The sequence below is a fragment of the Chlorocebus sabaeus genome, chromosome 11, assembly GCF_047675955.1.
Source record: "Chlorocebus sabaeus isolate Y175 chromosome 11, mChlSab1.0.hap1, whole genome shotgun sequence".
Classification (NCBI taxonomy): Eukaryota; Metazoa; Chordata; class Mammalia; order Primates; family Cercopithecidae; genus Chlorocebus; species Chlorocebus sabaeus.
The window spans coordinates 50240264-50259799 of NC_132914.1; the positions used below are offsets into that span (position 1 = coordinate 50240264).

A 19536-nucleotide genomic window follows, 5' to 3' on the forward strand; every position below is an offset into this window, starting at 1 on the left:
ATATCCAGCTCTTTTTCCCAGGGAAGGTGGGCTAAACTAAGGCATGCATTCCCATTGCAAAAGTGCTGATTGTGAGCCGGACCCTGGAACAAGGGGATGTAGGGCATGGAGTGAGGAACAGACACGTGAGCAGCCGACATGACACCAGAAAAATAGAGTGCCGGCTTTAACACAGGCTCAGGACAGGGCTGTGAGTGTGAAGGCCACCGGTCCAGCTCCGGCTGCTTGCCAGTGCTGTGAATACGGACAGATCACTCAGCCATCTGGGACTCAGTTTGCCTGCCTGTAGAATGCAGGTGTGGGGCAGGGAGGTGCTGGGCCACGACTGAAATGATCCTTCTCATGTAATGCTTGAAGATGGGTAGTCCACCTGGAGGGTCCAGGCACCACAGAAATGTGGGTGGTAGAGTCTCAGTCAGGCCACACAGGGTGCACAGGCTGTCCATCAGCGGGTAATGGACACCTGAGGTTGAGAAAATGTTATATGCAAAGGCCCTCGGGTGTGAAAAGTCTGGTCTGCATGGGGAAAGGCTACAGAATAAAGTGGGAAACGATGCAGGGGAGACAGGATCTCGGGCACTCTGAATGCCACCCTCAAACGAAGCTTGCACTTGAAAGATGGTCTTGCGTTAAGGGTTTTTCTCAAATCAACTGTGCTGACTCTGAGAAACAAACATTCTTGGGGAAACACACACATACACACACATATACACACATACACACAAACATACACACACATACACATACACACACACACAGAGCTAAAAGAGCATCCTTGAAATCTCTCAGCTTCTTACTCCACTGAATTTTTCTTCATAGTAGTTAACACTGCTTGACTTCATATTATATATCACTTCGGTAGGTGCATATTTTCACTCTCGCTCTGTGGGGCCAGTGTCTATGCCTATTTTGTTTATTCTGGTAATCCCAGTGCCTGAGCAATGCCTTGCTCACTAAATATTTGTTAAACGAGCCACTACTTCATATATACCTTAGACAGAGAGGCTATAAACATATATACACACAGGCCTTACACATTAGGGTAAAAAGGAAGTCGGTTAAAAGAAGAGGAAGGCAGGGTCACTGTGTGGGAGCAGGACTGGGGAGTGAGTGGTGGGTGGTGGAGAGTGAGACGCTGGGGAGAATGAAGGGACGACCACTTGCTACACAGACAGTGAGCGTGCACAGCCATGGGTGCTTTGAGAACCAGAGCAGGAAGCCGTGTGGAGCTCTAACGTCTGTATCTGATGTGGGGTAATGATGTCTCACAGGGCTATTGTGCAGAATAGGTGGCACGGGGCACGTGAAGCAAAGGGCCTGCCCGGCAGCGGCCTCGGTAATACATTTCAACTGTTTACAAGGATCAGCCCTCTCCCAGTACTTACCTGGCTAAAACCAGTGAAGAGCCACATGAGCCCAGAACCCAGAGTGAAACAATTGTCAGATGAAGAAAACTTAAGGCCCTGCAGATGGTGACATTCTGGGCAACAGATTCAACTGAGAACCAAACAGATTTACTCATTTATTGCAGGAGAAGCAGAGGACTGGACACAATCCCAATCAGAAGATGAAGAGAGTCCCTTGGCAGCAAAGGCCCTAGAAAAGCATGGAGGCAGAGGGGCTTGTAGCTGGCCATGGGGAAACATCCTGGGTATGTGTGTTGTCTTTGCATTTCAGGCAATGACCCAACGAAATGGGACTAAGAAGGAGGCCACTGAGAGAGCTCATGACTGGACTCCTTGCATCGAAGCATCACACCTTGAAGACAACAGGAGAGGAAATGGGGTTGGGACTGTAGTGACAGACAAAGCATTTCTTGACTTGGAAAGGGAGCCCAGGGAAGGAGAGGGAGGAAATGGATGGGTTGGGAAGCCTTCTGCTCACAGAGTCAACCACTTGTCCATCATCTGGAGGCCTTTTTGGTGGCACAACTGGTCCCCGAGGTTTTGGCAAGGGGATCCTTGAGCTCGCTGCCACAGCTGCCTTTGGTCTTGACGTCTGCAGCTGCAGTTTTGTAGCTATAACTGCTCGAGGTGCCAAAGCCCATGCTGAAGCCAGCCCCTCCTGCCCCAGTACTGGTGCTGCTGATGACAGCTGGAATGGATGAGAGAAGACCTCAGCTCCAGTCAGCTCTAGCCCCATGTCAGAGCCCCTCCTGGGGCATCCTGGGCCACCCCCTTTACTCTCGCCTGCAGTGGCTTCCTGCTGAGATGGATTCTCTCTGTTGTGTGTTTCAGTTTACTAAGAGATTTTTATCAGCACTGATCATACGGCTTCATGTTTCATGCATTTAGCCTCATACACTTTACCTTTTCCAATTAGTGTGTGAATTTCCCCCATGGGCAGGACCAAATGAAGAGAGGCACTTCCCAGGGCCCATCTGGTGCTGCTGGTCTGCTGACGAGGAAAGGGACCACTGAGGGCCCTGTCTCTCAGCACCACAGCATCTCCATACAGGCTCTCCAGCTTTTGCAGCTGAGGATGTGCTCTCATTCATTCATTAAACCATTCCATCTAATGCATTCATTCCATCACTCAACCCTTTAGGCCCCTCAGTCCCCCTTAACTACAATCCGGGGCCTTTGTTTTGGTCAACAGAAAAATGTCACCATTAAGCATCATTCGTTGGACGATACACTCATGAGTATCATTTGATCTTTCTATAGTTGTACTTTTGTCTCTCATGATCATCTTCTCCATCCACTGCTTCCCCCTAGTTACTACAGCTAGTTCATTCCTTTTGCCCTTAAGTCTCCCCTGAGCCTCCTCTGTCATTCTGATTTCTCTTTTGTGCCATGAATTACAGGGACTCGGACTTCTGGTAAGGTGACTAAGGGCAGAACTGAGATCTGCAGATACTTACAGATGCTCACAGAATTTGGATATTCGCCAGACATCCTGAAGAAGGAGAAGAAAAACAGGTAAATCCCCCATAAATAATCACCCCAATCACCTGGAAGTCACCTCTGTGAATAAGCCTCTCCACGCAGAACGTGCCTTTCCAACCCCATCCCAGCCTCCTTTCTTCCCACACATCCCAGTGCGACCTCCCAAGAAGTAGAGAAACGGAAATCTGCTGCAAGGAGTCAGCCCTCCATCAAGATGCTTTGGAACTGCTTGCTATGTGGGATCATGAGACCTCCACTTCCCTCTAGTCATTCCACTGGTCTTAGACAATTAAGAAGAATGAGCTTACCTCCCCATTGGAGCCCCCGGCTTTGCTGGAGCGACCTTGAACTTGGACGGCCCTTAGAGGCCGTCTTGCTTCTCCCCCACCCCACCCACAAAAATGCACCATGAAGGGTCAGGGGATACTGTTTCTCAAACATTGCCGGCATTAATACCTCCTCTCCCACAACCTTTGGGATTTTTTACAATTTGGTCTTTCTTGCTGTCCAATTTCGGCCTTCCTAATCATGTGACAAGCCCATTTGCTGTATGGTTTTACTTCAGCAGGACCTAAACAGGACCAAACTGTTTCCCTTGGAGCTTCCTACCACAGCAGAGATAAAACCGGCCCCGACACGGGGTATCCGGTCCCTCACCTGCACTCCTCGCCCTCCAGCAGCTTGCGGTAGGTGGCGATCTCCACATCCAGGGCCAGCTTCAGGCTCATGAGCTCCTGGTACTCACGCAGCATCCGTGCCAGCTCCTCCTTGGCCTGGTGCAGGGCGCCCTCCAGCTCATCCAGCTTGGCCCGGGCGTCCTTCAGGGCGCAGTCCCCTCGCTGCTCGGCGTCAGCGATGGCCGTCTCCAGATTGGCGCACTGAAGGACAAACAGATCCAGCACTTAAGAGTTAAAGCCCAGTTCTGAGATCTTGCTTGGACAACCTCCCCTCGTTTTGTCCTGACTGATGGTAAGTGCTTGGAGATCCTATTGGTTTATCCAACTTTGGCCATCCCTGGAAGTGAGTCTGTTCTTCCCCTCACTCCAGGCATGGTTCACCCTGGCTCATTCCTCTGCATCTGAAAGTAGAAAACCTTCACCTGGGAGGAAGGAGGGGAAGGCACTGAGAAAGTGGTTGGCCTGGGCATGTGGCCCCTGCCCTCTCCCTCCTGGCCTGAAATATCAGCTGTAAGATTCTTATGTCAATTCTGAAAAAAAAGTCCGTGAGCAGCTAGACTTCATTCAGCTCTGCAGTGCACAGGTTGTTTTAGGAGATCCCATAAATCACAGGGAAAACATGAGGGCTAATAAAGTTCCTACTAATAAAATGTCCTATAAACTTGCCATACTTAGAGTTTGGTCCCCGAATCCCACAGAGAACTATGCTAAATGGTAACAGGCTTAGAAGATACCTTTACATAACTGAGAACAGAGAACCAAACACCACATGTTCTCACTTATAAGCAGGAGTTGAACAATGAGATCACATGGACACAGGGAGGGGAACAATGTACACTGGAGCTAGTTGGCGGGTGAAGGGAGACAGAGCTTTAGGAAAAATAGCTAAAAAGAAAAAAAAACAGCTAATGCATGCTGTGCTCAATACTTAGGTGATGGGTTGATAGGTACAGCAAACCACCATGGCACACGTTTACCTATGTAACAAACCCGCACATCCTGTACATGTACCCCAGAAGTCAAAACAAAAATTAAAATTAAAAATAAATAAATAAATAAAATAGACTGGGCATGGTGGCTTATGCCTGTAATCCCAGCACTTTGGGAGGCCAAGGCATGTGAATCACCTGAGGTCAGGAGTTTAAAACCAGCCTGGCCAACATGATGAAACCCCGTGTCTACTAAAAATACAAAACTTATCTGGGAGTGATGACACACAGTTGCCTGTGGTCCCAGGTAGTCAAGAGGCTGAGGCAGGAGAATGGCTTGAACCCAGGAGACGGAGGTTGCAGTGAGCCCAGATTGTACCACTGAACTCCAGCCTGGGGAACAGAGGGAGAATCCATCTCAAAAAAAAGGAAAAAAAAAAAAAAAAAAAAAAAAAAAAATATATATATATATATATATATATATATATATATAAATTAGAGAAGATACCTTTGCATAACTGCAGCTAAGGCTGTGTGCTTGCACGTATGTGAAAGCCCCCAGGGAGCTTCCTGAGCCCTTTAGTCCTGATGTATTCCTTCAACTAAGGTTTTGGTGAGAGGTGAGATTTTCTTTCTGGAGTATGCCCATTTGTAGAGCCACATTTACTTCACACCAAGGAAAGCAGCTGATCCAAGGCCAAATGGGCTGTAGAATATTGTCCAGCTGTAGCCATCCTCCTCTGCTGGGCAGGCCCCCAGCAGTGCCAATGCCCTCGCATTTTGGATGAATGGCTCACAGCCTCAAGGAGATGCCTAGGACCCAGCCTTCTAGCCACAGAAAACCCTTCCCCACCCTGGGGACTGTAGAGGTTTTAATTATTCATGGAGTGGCCACACACGCTGTCACCTGAATTTGTCAAACTGTCTTCTGTTCTTTTTTTACTGACCAAGATCCCACAGAGTGAACCTGGGGCAGAGGGACACCAAAAGCTTGGGTCTTCTGAACGTGGCCTGAGTTGAGAGGACTTGAAATTCTAGCATCCTTTCAAACAAATGTCACATGGATGCTGAGGACACCAAATGCCAAGAAACTCTGCATGTGATGGAGGATGCCAGAAGGGCAGGAAGCACCTTAGCTGAGGGCCTTCAAAAGGAGCCCCAATGGGGCCTCAGCATTGCGAGTGATCCCCATTTGTTCCCCACAGAGGATATCTTCCCTGACCACCAAAGCAAGGTCACTTTCTGGTAATAATCTCATCCAACCATAAACACATAGCATTTCATTAGTTAAACACTGTAGTAGAATACTGAGGGTAGCTTCAAACATCTGTGTTTTTTCTGCACTTACATAGCTCTTGATTAAACAAAAACACCACAAGTTATTTAATGCTGGTCTTTCTTCTTCCCACTACCATGAGCACAGAGGACTAGTGTCTGTATATGTGTGTGTGTGTGTCTGTGTGTACATGTGTAAGCATACACCATGCAGCGTGAAAGATGGGGTGCAGAGGAGGGTAAGGAGATGGGGTCTTAAACCCTTGCACTGCCTCCACAAACTTGAGAACTCATGGGTTTGCTTGCTTTAGAACCACAGGTGTGGTTGCAGGGCTACTACGTCCCAGAGAGCAGGACCTCAATGCAGTGCCCTCCCCACAGCACAGCACTAGTGCAGGAAGCTCCCCCACAAGTGCATGGCCCTGAGCCCAATCTAGGTTGTGGGGGCTGTGCCTCCTCCATTTTGTTCTAAAATCTCCTGCTGGATTTTCTCTCCTTCCACAAGGAATCATCATGCAAAACCTTCAAATGGCTCCATCTTACCTCCTGCGTTAGGTTTAAACCCCATGGCCTGCCTATTCCTACCCAGTCTTGTCCCCTGCTCCCTGCCACCCCTGCTGAGCAGCAAGCCCCCTGCCCCAGATAGGCAAGCCCACCTGCACGCGTGCCGTGCACATCCCTACCTAGGCTCATTGCTCCTGCCAGCTCCTTCACCTGCTCTTTCCCCTCTCCTGGTGTAATTCCACCTCCTGCAAAGCTTCCCTGGGGTCCTCATTCACCTCCCACCCCTCTGGGCTCCTGCAGCACTTACCTATAGTGTGTAGGCTGCTTTATCCCTCCACATCTGTTCAGATCATCCTCTCCTGGTAAATTAGAGGAGAACCTAAGGAGGGCACTGTGTTTTACCCTTTCTTCATGTTAAGTGTGGCCCAGATTGCGACTCAATAAATACTGTTAGTGGATTCATTTCATAGAACCCACCTGCTTCTTCACATTCCCTATCTCTGAGCGGATCCTCTGGATCAGGCGGTTGAGCTCAGAGATTTCAGCCTTGGTGAGCTTGAGGTCATCCCCATGCTGGCCTGCTGTGACCTGCAGCTCCTGGATCTGAGGTTAGGGTTAGGGTCAGGGTTAGGGTGACAAGAGATGAGGAACACAAGGATACTACTGAACTAGGGCAGGTTCCTTTTCTTCTGGACAGGAAAGGTCCTGCCCCAGTTCAATAGGATCCTCAGGTTCTCAAACATGAGGGACTTGGCGGAGTTTGAATTTCCTGTCCTCAATTTGCCAAAGTTAGAAACATGAAGAAAACATGAAGATAAGACAATATATGTGAATTACCCATAGAAACAGAGTCAGAATCCTATCAGGGTTGTAGCTAGTGTGGTCTCAGCCAAAGGCCATGACAGGACAAGGGCTAAGCCCCATATATGTCCACAAAACAAGCAGAGACTGTAGTTAATCTCCCTTACGCATGGGGTGGCATTTCCACAAGGCTCAACTCCGAGACAAAGGAGGTCTTGACTGAGCCCAAATACACACACACACACACACACACACACACATGCACACATGCTGAGAGGGTGCTAGCTGTGGCCAGTGGGACTCAGCACACCTGGCACCCAGCTCACCTTGGTCTGGTACAGGGTCTCGGCCTCGGCCTTGCTCTTCAGGGCGATCTCCTCGTACTGAGCACGGACCTCGGCAATGATGCTGTCCAGGTCCAGGTTCCGGTTGTTGTCCATTGACAGGATGACGGACGTGTCGCTGATGTGGGACTGGATCTGAGCAATCTCCTGGAGACGGTTTGGGGAGGGGAGCTAGTTAAGGGGTCCTCATGAGGAACCAGTTTTCTTGGTCCTCCTGGGCAAATTCCCCACCGTCCCTCTCTGCCACTCCTCAGCGTTTGAACTCTGCCTCAGCACCAGTGCCTGGCAGGCATGTGAATGAGCGCCTTAGGTTTCAGCCCCGAACGCTGGGACTCCTCTCTCCATTACACACTCAGAACCACTCTTGCCCTCTTCTACATTCTCATCCTCAGAAACCAGCCACCACCACCCTCCGCCCATAGGACCAAGTCTGAACTCTTTACCTAGCATGTGAAGGCCCCTAGGGAGTCACCAGCACTGGTCCCGTCCCCAGGCCTCTGCACCTTCCTCATTCCTCGTGCTTTAGCACAGGACAGGCTCCTGGACCTTCCATTTTTCTGCCCCCTTCAGCACCCACTGAAATCTTCCTCTTTCTCCTGTCTCTCCAAGAACCTTCACCAACGGCCCAGGCAGAACCCACCATTCCTTCCTCTGCTCTCTGAAATCTCAGCTACATGGTGTTTTCCTGCCAGGCTGTGAACTCCTGGAGGGTGAGAATCATTTCTTCTCCTTCATGGACTCCTCAAAGCCTAACTCATTGTTCAGCACCCAGAAGGGCCTTGATGAATGTCAGGGCCACCAGGTTGAAAGCTTTCTCCCTCCCAATTCTTGGTCCACACCACCCTCCAGCCAGGGGCCAGAAGCCACTTGTTAAAGGAGTAGACCTCCCAAGAGAGGTCAGCCAAGTCCTTACCCCTTCATAAAGGCACTTGAAGAATTTAATCTCATCTGTCAAGGAGTCCACCTTGGCCTGGAGCTCAACCTTGTTCATATAAGCAGCATCCACGTCCTGGGAGCACGTGACAGTCGAGCAGCCCTGAGAGGGCCTTCCCTGCCCATCCCACCCTCCCTGCCACAGGAAGCCTTGCTCTCTCTGCTCCCTTCACCCTGGGCTTCATGGGGAGCTCAGTCCCTGAGAGTAAACCAACTAACATGCAGTGCAATGGCCACACCAGTAGTGCAGTAAAATGCCCAGATTTTAGACTGGCAAATTCTAGAAACAGCATGCATCCCAGGCAAGGGACTTGGAGGGAGGGGTTGGGAAGTTAAAGTGCCAGTCACCCCTGCTTAAGGGACTGAGTGACCTACAGGGCCCCTTTCCTCACCCTACAAGCATCACTGTGCCGGGTGGTCAGGGAGGCCTCTAGGCTTCTTCCAGCCCACCTTGCACCCCTCTTACCTTCTTGAGTACCACAAACTCATTCTCAGCAGCTGTGCGTCTGTTAATCTCCACCTCATACCTGCATGGGGCAAGACAATGAGGTAATTCAGTTCTGCAAACATTCACTGAACGGTTAGTTATCACCTCTGTGCTGAGAGCTGCAGGGTGGGGGTCTTCAAACTGGGATTCATGTACCCCTGGGGCACACATAACCTTCCTAAAGGGGATGCAGGCAAGGACATATTTAAAGGAATCAATTTCCAGCTCCTCTGTCCCTATGCAGTCTGCCTTAAAACTACCTGCCTCACACAGCACCTGTGGTTGACATGTCATGCAGATTCTACTGTCCCTCTCCCTGTCACAATTAGCCCCTCCCACATTATAGCAGAGGTGAAAAGGCATTCCCTTCTGGCACATGGCATCTTGATACTGTGCAATGACTCAGGGTGCAAAAACCTCCTAGGCACCAAACAAAAGCATTGTTGTCACTTTCAAACTGTATGTTATACCTATTTCTTATACATATTTATGTTCCAGGTGAAGCAGAAACAGAAGCAAGGTCTAAGACACAGAAATTTGGTTAGGACTGGGATGTTCTTAATACCGACATGTTGTTGATTGGGGAGGTAAGGGAACTAATCATTTTATTTAAAGAGCTTACCTCTTCCATCCCTTATTATTCTCAAAGAATACATTACAGGACATTTGTGAGAGTATGGTAACAAAATAGAGCATTGGTAAGAAATAATTAATGATAAATAGATAAGCAAAATGTGGTGTATACATGCAATGGAATATCATTCAGACTTAGAAAGAAAAAAATTCTACAATATGCTACGATATGGATGAACCTTGAGGACATTCTGCTAAGTGAAAAGAAGCCAATCACAAAAAGACAAATATTCCAAAAGACAAATGATCTCATTCATGTGAGGTACGTAGAGTAGTCTAAGTCAGAGACATAAAGTAGAATGGTGGGAGCCAGGGGCTGGGAAGAGGGGAAGGAAGAAATGAGGAATTAGTGTTAAGTGGGTATACAGTTTCCACTTCACTAGATGGAAAGTGTGTTCTGGAGGTGGACGGTCATAATGGTTGCAATGTATTTGATACCACTGAACCGTCCACTGAAAAATGGCTAAGATGGTAAATTTTGTTATGTGTATTTTACCTCAGTAAAACAGTGAAAAAAAGAATTAAGGCTAGGTAATAGTTTTTTTATTTATGTACTTAACATAAACAATCCTTTTCAGCTCTTTGCTCATTCCTAAGGCATGTCCCTGGCAGCCCCCTCCTCAAAAAGCACTGTTGAATGTGGCAATTCCTCAAGGATCTAGAACTAGAAATACCATTTAACCCAGCGATCCCATTACTGGGTATATACCCAAAGGATTATAAATCATCCTACTATAAAGACACATACACACGTATGTTTATTGTGGCACTATTCACAATAGCAAAGACTAGGAACCAACCTAAATGTCCATCAATGGCAGACTGGATTAAGAAACTGTGGCACATATACACCATGGAATACCATGCAGCTATAAAAAGAAGGATGAGTTCATGTCCTTTGTGGGGACATGGATGAAGCTGGAAACCACCATTCTGAGCAACTATTGCAAGGACAGAAAACCAAACACCACATGTTCTCACTCGTAGGTGGGAATTGAACAATGAGAACACTTGGACACAGTGTGGGGAACAACACACACCTGGGCCTATCATGGGGTGGAGGCAGGGGGGAGGGATAGCATTAGGAGAAATACCTAATGCAAACGATGAGGTAATGGGTGCGGCAAACCAACACGGCACATGTACACATATGTAACAAACCTGCACGTTGTGCACATGTACCCTAGAACTTAAAGTATTTAAAAAAAAAAAAAGGCACTATTGAAGGGCTGAAGCCGTGCAGGGTAGTGAAGGGAGTTATTTCCAGTGTGACTAGGATGTCTTCTGAGGCTGCAGATCTTTCTAGTCATGCTATATAAAACACACAAAGCAGTTTATACGATTTATCCCAGATTCTGTGTCTTATTCAAAAGACAACTGAAACTTTTTAATCAAATTATGTCATGAAACAACTATTTCTATTCAGTCAAACTTCATTTTATATTATCTTACAAAATGCTTAATAATGTCTACCTCCTCTTAATAAAAATAAAATATATGGTAGTTGCCAGACCAATTAATTTTTAGTAGTTTATATCTATTTCCTAAAATACACAGAAAACTTTTGACCAAGTGGGCTATCAAAATCAATGACATTAGTTATAAATAATTTTACATTATTTACTTCTAGAGGCCAAACACTAAGTTCAATACACACATTAAAAATAAAAATGATAAGTTTTATGGCATTATAAACTTAAAAATAATTTATTATTTAAAAATACATTGCAATGAATAATTAAAAGTTAAACCATGAAAAAGTACATATTGATTTCTCTTGTTTTATAACGTAGTTGTATTAGTTATATTAAATCCAAATCATTTTAATCTTGAATGCTTTCAATAACCTATTATTATACAAGACATATTTCTTAGTTTATTGCGGAGTGGATTTTATAACAGTCCCTAAAGTACAAATTCTTATTTTTACTTGAATTGAGAAATGAAGTCAGGCTTTTTCTGATAAAAAGCAACTCATGTCTCTGATTTGAACATGAAGACTGGCTTTTCCAATGAAGCTAGAGGGCAGATATTTTCTATGTAAATTGAATGAGGTAAATCTGCAGCTCCAAAGTCTCAAAAATGTGCCGGTGTGTGTATTCGTATACAAAAACATGAGGCAGAATCACATTATTCTTTAAGGATAAAGAATTGGCATAGGTGTATTGAGTATTAACAATGTTTTATGTTTCCAGTCCTTTCTGATCCATTGGATTAAACATGGTGCTCCTAAAGGACAGAATAAGTTGTATAAGCATGGTCATTTGATCAGTCTTGGTAAAGCCTTATGGAAAAATCTTCCAGAAATCTGGACGATAATGACTTTACTGACTATGACACAAGTTCTTTTTGCAAGTCAGATGGTTTTTAAGTTTTGCTTTCAAAAAAAGAAGGTTCTGAATTGTCAGCTGACAGATGGTTAAACATGGTCTTTAACGATGAGTCATTATGTGATTTTGACATATAATCATTCACCTAAGAAAATATATGTTGAGTGTGGGGTACTTTGTAGGCACTTAGGATAAGTAAGTGAACAAAAATTTCCCTGCCCTTATGAAGCAGAGAGAGACAAACAACAAACACAACAAATAAGTCAATTATGCAGCATGTTAGAAACAGCACTATGGAAGAAAGAAAAAGCAGAAAAACTGGAAAGGCATTCTGAAAACTAAATAACACTGGACTTGCAAAACTCCTTCCATTAAAATCTACTTATATGATTAAAGTTTCCCAGCACTTACTTAAGAATGGAAAACACACAGGACGAGAATCCTATCTCAGCTCAATAAGAACAATATTCATACATGGATAACTAAGCCACTTAGAAAAAAATCTACCCCATTCAACTCATTAAGAAATGTAATTTCAATTTTTTTTCAGTTCTTATGTTTAATACTTATTTAACAAAATTAGCAATATATTTTGTTGTTTGGATAACTCAACCCAAAGTAAGTCTTTTGACATTTAAAAACTTACAATCACAAAAAGTAAACTTTATTTTTCTTTTTTCTTTTCTTTTTTTTTTTTTTGACAGAATCTTGCTCTGTCACCCAGAATGGAGTGCAGTGGCATGACTCGGCTCACTGCAACCTCTGCCTCCCAGGTTCAAGATATTCTAGTGCCTCAGCGTCCCGAGTAGTTGGGAACACAGATGCGCGCCACCATGCCCAGCTAATTTTTTATATTTTTTGTAGAAACGGGGTTTCGTCATGTTGGCCAGCTAGCCTCGAACTCTTGAGCTCAAATGATCCACCCGCCTTGGCCTCCCAAAGTGCTGGGAATACAGGCCACAAGAAGTACACTTTTTAAAGTTTCAAGATACATGCATATTTTGTGATAGGGTGATCAATAAAAGACTTAGAGACATAAAAATATATTATATTAGAACAAAATTATGTAGGGAAAGTGGCGAGAAAATTGGAGTTCAAATAAGAAAAGGATCAAGGTAAAAGTTATGATTTTTAAAGCAGAGCCCGTTCATTGCCTTTTTAGATGAAGGGTGATGGGCACTAACCTGCCGCAGCACCTGGATGCAATTGGATACATCTAAATGAGGGATGTGGCTATTACAATTTCAAATAGGAATACACATAATACATTTTAAATTACACTCTTTGAAACTACTTACACTTATGATTAAAAGTTGCAGTTTCAATTTTTTAATTGTGAAATTTTTTTAATTGTGAAGAGTTTTCAAAAACCATTTCAGAGAATCTATGAGAAAAGCTTCAGTGTATACAATGATGCTTAAGACATATACACTGTGAATCTTCTAGAAGCTCACAGTTTAACAAGAAGGCACATGCACTGAAAATTCTAATTCGCAGGTGATTTATGACTAGCATTTCTTATGAAATATCATAAGAGAGATGCAAAAACCTGGCATGAGGACCCACAGGTAGAAGAGATGAGTGATAAAATCAATTTTAAAATACTCCTAATAAATGCAGCTAATATTTATTGTACCTCTTACTACATGCTAAACACTGTGCTAAATTCTTCACACACATTATTTCATTTGATCCCCACAACAGCCCTATGAAGTAGATTCTATTATTATCCCAATTTTATAAATGAGGCAAAAGACATGAAAATCCTTGGCCAAGGTCATAATGCTAGTTACTAGTGAAGCCAGGACTTCTGACATAGGGAAAACAATGTCTTACATTTGTGTAGCACTTGGATTCTTTTCAAAGCTGCTAATATACTACTGTCTGGCTGGCATTATCCTCTCAATAGCTCTGTTAGGTAGCAAGGCAGATATCAGTATTTGGTTTTCATAAATACTAAAACTAAAGTTCACAGAGGACACAGAGGCTCATCTGTGGTTGCTCAACTAGTTCATGGTGTTCAGGAGCACAAAACCACTCCAATCTGAAAGGCCCAGAGATAGCACCGCCCCTGGATGCCTCTGTCTGGGACTTCTGGACTATGTCCGGCAGCCCCCTGTTCTTTCCAGACCCTGCTTGCATCTCTAGTTGGGCTCCAGTTCCCATCTTAATTCCACCAATCTCAGCTCACACTGTATTTGTTTCTTCTTATTGGTGGCTATCTGAAACTGTTCTTTAAGCCTGTGCTCACAACCTGTGTGCTCTCTGAGGTCAGAGACCATGTCCCCTCCTTCCTCAGATTCTTCATGCAGGGCTTGGGCCAGGGTTCTGCTTTGAGGGAATTTCAGAATAGAGATGGGCAAGTAGATTGAATATGGAGCAAGAGAAAGAACTCAGCTCTGACCATCTCCAGCCACTTGAATTGTGGAAGAAGCCACCTGCCCCTAGAAATCCTGGCATCTGGAAGCAAACTTCCAAAATATCAGGTCACACCAAGCCTTGATTTATTACTCTTTCATATTTGGCTCAACTTGGAGGAAGACACACTCTCTGGTTCCAACTCATTCTCAATCATCCCTCAAACATTCTCAATTCTTCTCTTTAAAGGCAGGATTCAGCAGCACAGCCATAATTCAACATGGAATACGTTTTTAAAATTCTTTTTTCTTAGATTTAAAATTTGTTCTGGAATTGGTGGAGTGTCTTACGTTCTGGGAACTGCCATGGAAAACTTCACTCAGGAGGAACTACAAAGGCATTTGAGATATCCATCTGGTTTTGATACAACTCTCTTTCTCCCATTCCTTCATTTTCAGTGCTAGAAATTGAGCACACATTTCCTAGACAGTTTGGAGAACTGGTGTAGGTAGATCTATTCTTTTCCTAAGTCCCATTCTGACTGGATGTTCCTCCCTCCTCTGGTAACAGCAAAGGATCTAAGAAGCAAAAATGCTGTCTCCAAACAAAAACCTCATTTGAAATCAGATCCTCCAGAAGCATATTCCCTGCCACTCACTCACCTCTTCTTGTAGTCTTCCACCAAATCCTGCATGTTCCTCAGCTCTGAGTCCAGCCTCACCCTGTCCCCAGACAGCGTCTCCAGCTGCTTCCGCAGGTTGCTGATGTAGCCCTCATAAATGGGTTCCAGGTTCTTCCTGCAGTTGTTCAAGTCCAGCTGCTGTAAGAGGTTCCACTTGGTCTCCAGCACCTGATTCTGCTGCTCCAGGAACCGCACCTGGAACCCAAAGGCAGTCATCGCCCAGAGTCCCCATGCTGTTGCCTCTCAAGAGTGAGGAGAGGGCCCCAAAAACCACAGGCAGCCATCCTGGGGGATTGGGGGTAGGAAAGAGCAAGGCTCATCCCTGGGTGGATTCAGCCAAAGGACATGCTCACCTGGATCTCCAAGACAAGAAATAGGACTCAGTCTATAAGAAATCAGAAGAGGACTTAAGCAATGGTACCACCGACCTCTGCCTTAGTGAGTTTTCATGAGACAGAGGTAGCTTCTCTTGCTATAAATGCTGGTGCTTTCTGAGTAAAGAGAAATGGGGAGCAGGGGAGAAACAGGGACTGGGGAGTGGCATTGGAAACCACACTGGCACTTAGAGCCTTCCTCCTGTTGTGTAGCCTAAATTACACTTGGTTTGTTCATTTCTTTGTTGTTCACAGCAGGTTACCACGTCTTCACAAGGTTCCTTCATACTTGACCAGGGTGCACATTTTTAGACTCAATAACTCTGAGCCCTCTGCCACACACCTCTTCTCACCTATCTCTTAGCTTGAGGGGCAGAAGGAAACATGCTAGGGAAAAACAGACATAAAAGAGCAAGAGAATGCCCCAGCCTCTGGAACAGCTGCTGTGTTTTTTCCATGCAGACCTGTGCCCTGCAGCCACCTCAATTCCTATTCCCTAGCGTAGTGGTGGCACGCGGTCCACCACCAACAGTCCTGTCCAAAGTGAATTCATTTCTTAGCCTCCCATGTCCTAACATCCTCATCTGCAAGGCAGAACAACAACAGAATGATGGGTTGTGCATTAGTAAATGAGAATTACTTGGGACAGCACCATAAATGTCAGCTATTGTTAAAAGGCTGTCCCTTATCACTCACCGTCTAGATCTTCCACTCAGGTGGAGACAAGAGAAGCCCATTCCCTGTCTCCTCTCCACTCACTGGGGTCATTTTCTCGGAATCTCCAGAGACAACTTCCCTACTACCCCAATTTCTGAACACCCCATCCTCAGCCTGTAACCTTACATGCACTCTTTCCAAGTGCCTCCTCAGCCTCACCCTTCAGTTTTCCGGCCCTTTTCTCTCACCTCCTCTATCACCTGCCTAGCTGCACACTCACCCCACTCCTCAAGCACCAAGCACCATGTCCTGCAACGTCTACTGGCCTGTGTCCCTAATGCCCTGCCCTGAATGTGGGTCCCATCTCCTCTCCTGATATTGGAAGCTCTCAAAGTGCCCATTCCTTGGCAATCCTGCCCCCTCCCTTCCCACAGTCTTGTCTCATGCAAGAAAGAAATGAAGGTCCTTGATATTGTTTGGCTATGTCCCCACCCAAATCTCAACTTGAATTACCTCTCCCAGAATTCCCACGTGTTGTGGGAGGGGCCCAGGGGGAGGTAAATGAATCATGGGGACCCATCTTTCTCCTGCTATTCTCCTCCTGATAGTGAATAAGTCTCAGGAGGTCTGATGTGTTTATCAGGGGTTTCTGTTTTTGCTTCTTCCTCATTTTTTGCTGGCCGCCGCCATATAAAAAGTGACTTTGATCTCCCGTCATGATTCTGAGGCCTCCCCAGCCATGGGGAACTGTAAGTCCAAATAAACCTCTTTTTTTTCCCAGTCTCGGGTATGTCTTTATCAACAGCTTGAAAACGGACTAATACATCCTGTTTATTGGAAGTGTGTGCCAGGCACTGTTCCGAGCACTTTGTAATCATCCCAATTAAGCCTCAAGGCAACCCACTGGAGCAAGACCCATTATTGTGCCCGTTTTACAAATGGAAAAGGGAGGCTCGGAAAGGTTATGACTCGCCCAGGTTCCCACGCATCTCACCAGTGGCAGAGCCAGCACCCCTGTGCACACTGCGCCGAACGCAGGTGACAGGCCGGTGCCCGAGGACTCACCTTGTCGATGAAGGAGGCGAACTTGTTGTTCAGAGCCTTGATCTGCTCCCGCTCCTGGGCGCGCACCCTCTGGATCTCGGGGTCCAGCTCCACGTTGAGCGGGGCCAGGAGGCTCTTGTTGACGGTGACCTGAGGGATGCCCCCGGGCGGGCACACGGAGGGACACGCGGGCCCCAGCCCGGCGCTGCCAAAGACGGTGCCCACGAAGCCGCCCAGGCGGCCGCCGCCCCGCCCCGCCGCAGCGCTGAGAGCCAGGCGCCGGCTGCCCCCAAGGCAGAAGAGGCTCTTGCTGCCAAAGGAGGCCAAGCCCTTGACCCCGGCCCGGAATGAGGCGGAGCTGCTGCCGTTTCGGCCGGAAAGGACCGCGGAGCAGCCGCTGAAGCCCAGGCGCTCCTCGCCGGGGAAACGGGTCAGTTGGCGGCTCATGGCTGTCAAGGACCGGTGCTGGGCGCGCGGGAGGCAGGAGGGGCGCAAACAGCCGCTGCATTCTCGGTCCGGCTCGCCCCTTAAATAGCCTGGTCGGCTGGAGTCAGCCTAATTTGTACCTCGCCAATTCCTTTTAGATCCCTTGAGGCCCCTTGGGTTCTTCATGTAGGAAATTACCATGCACTCACCGAGAATTTTGTCTGTTCCGCCGTGAACTCCCCATGAATCCCTATAAAGTGACCCAGAACCCAGCATTTACTTGGCTCACCTCCTGCATTATCATGGCTTAGCGACCTTATCTCCACCTGCTGGCCTCCAATTACTAGGATTATTACTCCTGAGATCACCCCTGGAAACTTCCAGTGGGGCTGGCTCCTCTGGGTGTGTGTCTGGGGAGATGGAGGTGTGTGAAGCAGATGTCCAGGCTGCTTCTGCTTCAGAAGGCCATGAATAGGGTCAAGAATATCCCAGAAAATCATCCTTAGCCTGTCCTCCTCCTGTCTCCCAGGCTTCTGCATAAGGACAGCTCTGTCCTGTATGCGAGAAGGAAGTTCAGAAGGAGATTTTGGCCCCATCTGCAGAGACCTCTCAGTCTACTGGGGAAGGCAGGACACAGAGAGCTCCGGTCACAAGTGTTGGGGGTTGACTTTGGACCAGAGTGAAAAGGTTCCTCCACTAAAGCATTTCTAGATTAAGAATGGGGACCATGCTATCTGGGAGGGAGGGAAGAAGGCCTGGGGAGGTGGCACAGGAAGGCTCAGGTGTGGTTTAGCAGATGATATTTCCTAAGGTTTTGAGTTGTTTTCATTTTTGTTTTCTTTTAATAGCAGAAGAGGCTCATTTATCCAATCCAGGAAACCTCTGCTCAGGTCATTTGCAACCCTGTCATTTCTAATTCAGCATCAAAATGTGATCAGTTATTAGGAACAGATCAAGACTCTTCAGATCTAAAACCAAGAACTAGATTCTAGAACTTCATTCCGCTTTAAGCTACAGAGGCTGCTTCTTCCACCTAACCCGATTTCCTTGTCTCAAACTTAAGCTGCCTTCAAGTCTCCTCCTCTCTTAGCAACAGCTCTCCTGTTCCTCTGGCATGCAGGTGGGGTTGTTTCATTGCTCTTATTTCTCAAGCTGTCTGAGTCCTGGGTATGTGTTCCATTTCCTCTCTCCGATTGACAGGGCCCCCTGGATTCACCTTTCCCTCCCCTGCTCCCCCAGTGCTCAGCCCAGGCCTTGGACAAGGGGACATTCAGGGTGATTGTGAAACAGCAGAGTGCTTAGGGCAAGGCTTGTTACTGCATCCTCAGTGATATCCTGAAGTCTGGGCTCCCCTTGGGGACCTCATGGGATGGCTAAATGGTACCCGAGGGTAATTGGCTGACACAGCCTCCACTGGGCCAATGACGGGACATAATAACAGCCACAGTGTTTACTCCACCGGGAACAAAGTTGTGAGGGCATTGTTAAGCTGTGCAGACGGCGCCGATCACAGATGAACAGATAACAGCGTCCGGGTGTCCTAGGTGGGAGAGAGGGCGGGCTCTCAGTGCTGCCTCAGAGGAGGGGCTGTAGTCCATTTCCTCTGAAGGGAAGAAGGGCAGTGTCAGTGTGACTGGGTGACCAGCAGACCCTTCAAGAAGATCAAAGTTATGTTTTTCATTGTTACATGAGATTTTCTCTCTGCCCCGTCATTTTAGCCACTTTTTTCCCACAAGCACAAAAATGAATTTATTTATTCCAGCCATTGAGAATAGAAAATCAAGGAATGGTTTACATTGAAAGAGGAGAATTTTTACATAGGATTGACTGACAAAGGGTGTCCTTGAAATCATTTTTTTTTTTCCTAGAAATTTTCTAAGGAGTTGAGATATCCTGGGACCAGGGCTCTTATGCCCAGGGTTAAGGAACCGTAAGATGACCTTTTCTTATCTTCCCATGAGGGGTTGACTGGCTGGATGAATAAGGAATTCCTCAACCCCTGAATCACCTTTATTACAGATCATGAAAAGACAGAAGTGACACATGCAGATTTCAAAGGCCTCAGATGTGTGGGGATGTCAGCAGATCAAAGGGGGCTGAGGCCTGGGAGGTGGGGTTCTCATTGCCTCTGCCTCTGACAGCGGCTTACGGTGTCACCTCAGGCCTTGGTGACCACCTCTGTCATTAGTTCTTG

The 19536-nt window shown here is 46.6% G+C and overlaps 1 protein-coding gene across 1 annotated transcript; it reads right to left on the bottom strand.

Annotated features, from left to right (window-relative positions):
- Window positions 1-1509: 1509 nt before the first annotated feature.
- Window positions 1510-17605, bottom strand: KRT72 (keratin 72). The gene is made up of 9 exons (XM_037997078.2): window positions 16938-17605; window positions 14822-15036; window positions 8818-8878; window positions 8332-8427; window positions 7401-7565; window positions 6751-6876; window positions 3546-3766; window positions 2864-2898; window positions 1510-2094 (listed from the first exon to the last, which is right to left on the bottom strand). Exons 1-9 carry the CDS (start codon window positions 17361-17363, stop codon window positions 1904-1906), a joined length of 1536 nt encoding a protein of 511 aa, XP_037853006.2. The 5' UTR covers window positions 17364-17605; the 3' UTR covers window positions 1510-1903.
- Window positions 17606-19536: the final 1931 nt, after the last annotated feature.

Coding starts and splice junctions, on each gene's coding strand:
- KRT72 (XM_037997078.2), bottom strand. CDS start 17,363: ATGAGCCGCCAACTGACCCGTTTCCCCGGCGAGGAGCGCCTGGGCTTC. Junction 6,877..7,400: donor AGACCCTGTACCAGACCAAG/GTGAGCTGGGTG, acceptor CCCTAACCTCAG/ATCCAGGAGCTGCAGGTCAC. Junction 2,095..2,863: donor TCCAAATTCTGTGAGCATCT/GTAAGTATCTGC, acceptor CATCCATTCCAG/CTGTCATCAGCAGCACCAGT.